We start from the raw sequence: 7,291 nt of genomic DNA, 5'->3' as shown, positions 1-7,291 counted from the left end.
CATATTTTTAAGTTAGAAGAGAGAGTGAAAAAGCGTAAATGAGTGAACAGAAGGTTTCTATAACCCTGTATGGAGGCTTTTCGTGCACGGTTGGAGCAGTTGGGGGTTGTCAGTCTCTGACAATAATTGTGAAGGGAACTGAACACAGAATAAAGGACTTGAGGTCTGAATGTCCTTTCGTTTGCAGCCACAAGTTTCCTGGCAGTCAAAGAGTTTACACCAGTTTTAATCAAATATATGTAAAAGCAGGTGAGGTTTATGACACATTGGACAAGAAAAGGGAAACCTCAGAACTATCTCCTCCCTAACACCTCTCCCAACCTTAAGGGATAGAGAGAGGCACATGGGTGAATTTCAAGGGGGAGTTACTCAAAAAAATGTCCTATAAACACGACTGAACAAGGAAGCTCAAGCTATCTTTACCGGTAATAGTTTGCATTTGCAGATTTCCATTAAGGTTTTATTTACTCCACATGCCAAATTTTAGCTAGCCTAGAGGGTTAAAAGCTAACTAAATAAAATCCCTCCTAAAGCTCAATCTCACATTTACTCTCTGTTTTCATTTGCTTTTTGGTTTTGTTTTAACTGAAATGCAGACGCAAAACCAAAACTTGTGTTTTAAGAAGAGAACTTCTAGTTAAAGGAGAGCCAAAGGCATCATTGATAGCTTCTTCTGGCAGCAAATGTGAAGCTAAGGCTACATGTCTTCCAGATTCAGCTGTGCCATTGAAAAAGAGAAACAACATCAATTTTTTGTTCCTTTTCTTCTCGCTGCACTCCACGTTTTCAAGTCTTATGGTAGAAACTGCTCAAGTAAGTGCTGTTTATGACAATTCGGCTATAAGCAGCGACTTCAGCAACACCTGCCCTTGAAACTCTCTGAGTTGGACATAATCTTATTCTGTCTGAAGTTGATTGCGTTGAGCAAAGGCAGGCAAATGTAGCGGGTGGTGAAAAGCAGGGGTGGTGAGTTCAGTGAAGCATAACGACTTACAGTAGCCCTACATACATTAAGAATGTGCCTCTTACTGTACCTTCAGTGGAAAAATGATATTGGAAGAGCATTAGAGGACAATTGATGATGTAAAAAATATGCATCCAGAGTTCAAGGAACATCAGTCTGCTACCTGATAGGAGCAATCTGCCATGTTTAATGGTGTCTACGTATACGCATGAGAAGAGGAAGACCAGTAACTAGATGAGCAATACTAATAGTTTATTAATGTTTCTGGTTTTCACCTTGTTTGAATGTTTTGTAACTTCAGAAAGTTGAGAACCAGAAATGTATTTCTGAAGCACCATCTATGTTTTTGGTGCTCCAAACTGTATCTATCAGTTGAAATACCAAAGCTTTTTATCCAGTTTCAGATATGAAATCAGATGTGGATTTTTAACTCTGGACTTGACAATAAAGAACTATATTAATTATTAATAAAGATCGATATTTGGTCAGCGTTGAAGTGTTCAATTACTGCATAGGTACAGCAGGGAAAGGAGAAGCATATTTAGTGAAACATATTCTCTAGAACAACAGCAAAATACTTTAAATTCAATTGGTTTTTCTGTTGGCTTCCTGTGTTTCCCAAGTAGGGAAAAATTACAATTTCAGCTCCTTGATCTTCTGAAGTGATTAAAGTCATGATTCAAAGTTGATGATGAAGTATTTATGACTGCGAGGACACCCAGAGAGAAATGAGATTTCCCCTACATGATTTAGAAGTTGTAACACCATCTCTGCTTTAACATGAAACCCAGTGAGGTACCATCAGAGCACACCATCATCAGCAAAACTGGGCGCTTTGGATTTTTACCCTGAGTCACTAAAGTCACAGCAGGATTTCAGTTTGAACTTCAGTGAGAGTAACATTAAGCCCTCTGTGAGGAAGGAGGCTATTTTAGCTGTTGACTTCAATGGGAGTTGGATTAGGTCTTGATTTATTCTGGAGCTGTGTAGTGCAGATAGAGAGGCAACAAATTCAAAGACAACTGCAAAGACAAGCAGCTAAATCCAAGATACTTAGAATGGACAGTTTCTGAAAAATAGGGGCCTAGGAAAGTGGGAAGAGCTTCCTAGCGTAGATACACTGAGACATGTTTCAGTGACAGTCTCCGCTGTAAGAAGAGGGAAATTTAAAGCAGAGATTTTCTCGTATCAACTCAACTTGGATCATGAATAAGTATGCCCAGGCTGTACAATGTCCTGGGCTGATGTACCTGCAGAGTGTGGTGCTACCGCCACAGGTCTCTGCTTGCTCCAAAATCTCTGCATCACATTTCATTATGTGGTCATTACATGCCATGGGCCTCTAATACTACGGATATTTAGGTCCCTTCTTGAAACGAAATTTAAAACTCTCCAGCCTTTCTCTACTATTTTTCTCACCAGCTTTCACTGTTTGCATTATTCTGATTTTTCTTACCTTACAACGCTCAGTTCTGCTAAAATTCATAATATTGGCAATGAATCCCCCACCAATTAAAAATGAGGTTTTGTTCTAGCTATTTTGTATGATCAAAAATAAAAAATCATGTAAAAGTTGTACAGTTTTGTGGGGAATTTTTCCTAAAAAGTGAACATGACTGACAAAAGATAAGCTTTGTTTAAACTGGAAAACATGGTATTTTCAGCTACTTAAAAGGCCAGTGCATAGGGATAGTTTTTCCTTTTTCCTGAATCTAAAAAATATTAAATATTTTCAAAGGGATTAAAAGGGATTGAAGATTGGGCCTTTTTTTTTTTTTTTTTTTCATTTTAAAAGAAGCTGACAGAAAATTAAAAACCATTTAAGAAATACTTGTTCTAATTAAAAAAAAAAAAAGAAAAAATAGAGGCTTTGATTTTGGTGGGGGCTTAGGAAGAGAAGGAAACTCTCAATATCTGATTCTTTTTTTCTCAACACCACAAAATTTTATGTTTCTAGTAACAAAAACAAATGGAAAAACTTATAGTAGAAGAAATTATTCCTCTTGCTTTTTACACCATATTACTCCCCAGCTCAAAATAAAAGCACACTATCCAATTTTGTTTTATTTATCATCCATTCTTTGCTTTGATTTTAAGCTGCTTTATTTCCTTTGTATAAATAATATTTGCATTACTGATGCAAATTTAGGATCGGGTAGCTCATCTTCCCTGCACAGGTCTGTAAGCAGGAGCACAACGCAAGGAGCTCTGTACCTACTGTACCCTCCTGGTTTGCAGCGTTTAACTCCTGCACTCTCAGAGTCTCCACAGCAAATTAGGAACACACCTATGAAAATGAATAAATCCTGTACAGCACTTTGGTCCTCTTTCCATTAGCAAAAAGCTGGACACATAAACTCTGATTCATCATTTCTCTTCGGCTCTGGGTAAGAAAGTATTTTATTTTTTAGCATTTTGACTCTACAAAGTAGGACTAACGGGAATTTAGGAGTAGAATGAAGTAGATGTAGACAGTGAACTATATTAAAGGATAACACAGGAGGTCCCTAATACATAAAGCCTTACAGGACTAAAAAGCTGAAGATATAATTTCCCTAATGACTGTGTTCTAACGACGATATAAGGCTGAAGTTACTAGTCTCAGACTTCCTGAGTGAGCAAAGAAGATGTTGCTTCCTCTTCTCCAACAGAAGTACAGACGTTTTCAGACATATTGAGTAGCAACTATGATGTTCCTTCTTTCCCCCAGTCAAACCATTGCTGAAGCTATGCTAGGACTATTATGCATAAGAAACTTCTTGGGCCTGTTATAATAATAGGTCAATTAAATTCACAGCTTTGGAGACATGCCTTGAAATTTAGCTTACATTTTCTGGATAATCAAACACTTTCACAGGAGACTCAGCAGCAAGTCACTGGTTAACTGCTGAGACTGTATAATTTTGGGTCAAGGAAGAATAATTCAGGGCATCTTTTGATTCCTGAAACTGGGTTGAGTTCACTTTGAAATTGGCCTATATTTCATTCCCATGTAAAACTCATGCCACAATCCCCCTGAACTACATTCAACTTTATATAACTTGATGCTATTCTAATTCCTGGCAGCAGACTGCATTTCACACCATTTGCAGTGCCCAGCTAAGGTGCATTCAGACGTTTGGGAAGCTGAGATCAAGGTTTCTAGGCTTATACATCCTAAATCTTCTTTTGTTTGTTTGTTTTAAGGATCTACTGTCCTTGTTGACAGACTCATTCCTGTACAAGGTGCACATGCACTATGGAAACTCATGAAACTATCAAGCCTTCAAACAAAACCTGACACACACCTCAGGAAAAGATCAACCAGCTGCAACATTTTGATTAAACAAATAAAAATATTTTGAGGTGGAACAAGGGTGAACTAAGTCAGGTAGAAGGCATTGTTGCATTTAACTCCTTCTTTTGCCTTACTGGATGTGAAAATTAATTCCCTGACTGATGCTCACACATGCATATACACATTATACGTACACTGTGTGTTACTTTTGGCATTAAGACCTTTTCCTTATAGGTCAGCATTTGATGTTTAAATATAATGTGGGGAGGAGAAGAATGGTAACAAAATACTTGATCTATAAGTAGACCAGAAGATTCCTGTAATATACAGAAAAGCAGGAACGATAAACACGTAAGACAAACCAACAACAGCATTTATTCATTCCATGATTGTGATAGATGTTTCTGTATACAAGAGAAGAAGAAACAAACAGCTTTTTATCTTCTACTCAATTAAATTTGTCTGTCTCTTCTGGTCAGATTTTGAAGTTATGCTACACTACTGAAGCACTCCTTTAATCTTCTCCTTTGTTAATTCTTCAATGTTTTTCTGCCACTGCTCCCTTTATGTTTGAATAGGAAAGCTTGTTTCTAGCTCTGTGACCCATATATCTGAGGTTAAAATCTTTAGTTTTATCTCTGATTGAATTTTTCACATTGGGAAACTACTTACCTGTCCAGCAGTGTCTAGAATGTCCAAATAGGCTGGTTCGTCATCAATTCGGACTTGAGTTTTATAGGCATCCTCTGAAAAACACAGTGCAGTACGACTAAGCATAAGAGTGGCTCAGAGAATGGAAAATGAAATAGCTTTGCTAGTTTGGAGTAGGTTTTTCAAAAGCTCTCCAGTCTGACCTAACTTTGCTTTCTTTCAAGTCTAAAAGACACTTTCTGAAATCCTACCATCACTGCAAAGTGTTAGCAAAAAGGTGTGATCTAGTCTTTTCTATTAAACGACCTCAAAATATTAAAGAAGTAGATTTACCTCTCTTTAAAAGGATAGCACCGACCATGGGTGTTGTTTAAGTCACAAAGTTTCGTAGGTGTTGTGCTGGTGCTATACAGCAGAGTCGTTTTTACTTACCACAATCACACTTCCACAGAGCTTTTCCAGCAAATAGTTTGAAGCTAAAGGTTGTCTAAATTACTGGGATAGTCTCCCTGTGGCTGAGGAGGGCTTCTGGCTCAGATATGTCAGAGCAATTAATTAGGACTCCATATATCTCTGAGGAGAATGCAAATGGATTTTTAAAATAAATTCTGTAATCAGTGTCCTCACATTCATCATGGCTGGGGGTGGAGGAGGGAAAACCTGTGCTTGCTGGACATGATTTTTGTCAAGCTAAATTTGGAAGGAGAAAACCAAAAAAGGTGAACTACTATTTGCATAAGCTGTTTTCCTCACATTTAAATGTCATTCTCATCTCAACATTTGTACTTCCTTCCTAAAGTTAAATACAGCTTAGCTATCAGGCTATGTTTATACTGGAAATAGTCTTGGAAATTATCTGTGTTGTTTAATTAAACAATAATGCATAGCAGTCTGAGTGGTTTTGGTGACTGATGTTATGCTTTGGCTGTGCCTTGAGGTGTGAAGACAAGACAAGTGCATTTAATGCATCTGAGAAGTGTCATTAATCATCATGAGCGTATGGCTGGCCCTGTACGAAGACTCAATCCTGTAAGCCCTGGCTGCCAGAGACCCTCAGGACTAGGCTCTCAATGATTACTGAGATAATATTGGAATTATAATATGGGATTATATTGCAGGTAGCTGGAATTCTCAGGACAGTCCAATTTGTACCCTTTATATCTTGCATCATACGATGCTTTATAAAAGCATGTAAAAACCTGGTTTCCACCTACACAAAGGAAACACTAAAGCATTCAGATATGAAGGATTCTGTATGGCCCTAATTCAGCCCGCTCCTGCGCAGTCAGCGGCAGACTATCTTTAATGGCATCATCACATACAGTAATTTCTACGACTCTCCTGCTTCTTTTAGGCCTCAGTTCAGCAAGTAACTTAGGCGCATGCCTTCCTTTAAACAAATACCTAATCCCATTGATATTAGGAGGACCCAGAGGCTTAAGTAAGCGTATGATACATTGCCTTGCTGAGAAAGCCAGAGCACTCCAACCAGCATATGTTTCAGTCAAAAGATCTATTTCTAGGAATTGCTGAATAAGAAATTCCATGCCAAAGAGGGACCGTATAGACTCAAATAGGCTATTTATGGTTTAAGTAATCTATTATGGCACAATAATGATGAGTACAGTAGAATTTTTACCTTTTAACTAAAAATTAAAAACAAAATATGAAAATACATAAAATCAAATGTGGTATTTCCTTCATGTAGATACTATTAATACTATAATGTATTATTAGTATATTGCCATGCAGGTGAGTGCCCATTTGCATTACATTAATGCATACATAATTAACATATGACTTGCATATATTTAGCTTGCTCTCTTGGCTCCGCAGCTGGATACTCTAAAGCCAATATGCCATGGTCCTATTTCTTTCTTCTCTTAGACCAATCTGAGTTTTAATACAGTAGCTTTAAAACAGTTAATGCAGAGAGACATTTGCATACTTAAATTCAGCTTGGATAAAAATGAAACTGGAATCTAGATAAATCCTGTCTTATTTGCTAAGGAAATGAATTAGGAGTTCAGAGTTACTAACTAAAAGACCCACTGGCCTCTGAATATAAGTTATAGCTTTCAGTAAATAAATGTAAGATATCTACGTCTAATTCCCTGCTGAGCTACACCAGGTGTACCCCGATATCATGCCACTGTAATCAGCGAAGTTTCAACGGCTAAAAGCTGGAGCGAGATTATGTTTATAACCCTTTTACTTTGCAAAGATAACACTGAATGTACAAACCCATTGTGTTGTTTTCATTTATTTTGTTTTCTCAAACTACTGACCTTAAAACACTTCACAAAGATGTGCCAGAATCACTGTCCCATTTTCATTCTTAATATATGCTAACATAGATGAGGCTCTTAGGGACATGGTTTAGTGGGCATGGTGATGTT

The 7,291-nt window shown here is 37.5% G+C and overlaps 1 protein-coding gene across 1 annotated transcript in view; it reads right to left on the bottom strand.

Annotated features, from left to right (window-relative positions):
- Positions 1 to 4,913: 4,913 nt before the first annotated feature.
- Positions 4,914 to 7,291, bottom strand: part of LOC104074478 (GTP-binding protein Rit2-like) — a gene marked incomplete at its 3' end in the record, with an annotated part of 73,865 nt that continues 71,487 nt past the window's right edge. Inside the window, exon 3 of the mRNA XM_009574611.1 lies at positions 4,914 to 4,987. Coding sequence (XP_009572906.1) covers positions 4,914 to 4,987 — 74 coding nt within the window. The remainder of the gene's footprint in view (positions 4,988 to 7,291) is intronic.

This window comes from Fulmarus glacialis, unplaced genomic scaffold, assembly GCF_000690835.1.
Source record: "Fulmarus glacialis isolate BGI_N327 unplaced genomic scaffold, ASM69083v1 scaffold2813, whole genome shotgun sequence".
Lineage (NCBI taxonomy): Eukaryota > Metazoa > Chordata > Aves > Procellariiformes > Procellariidae > Fulmarus > Fulmarus glacialis.
The sequence above is the reverse complement of the archived record's forward strand: the minus strand, read 5'-3'. Positions and strand labels throughout refer to the sequence as shown.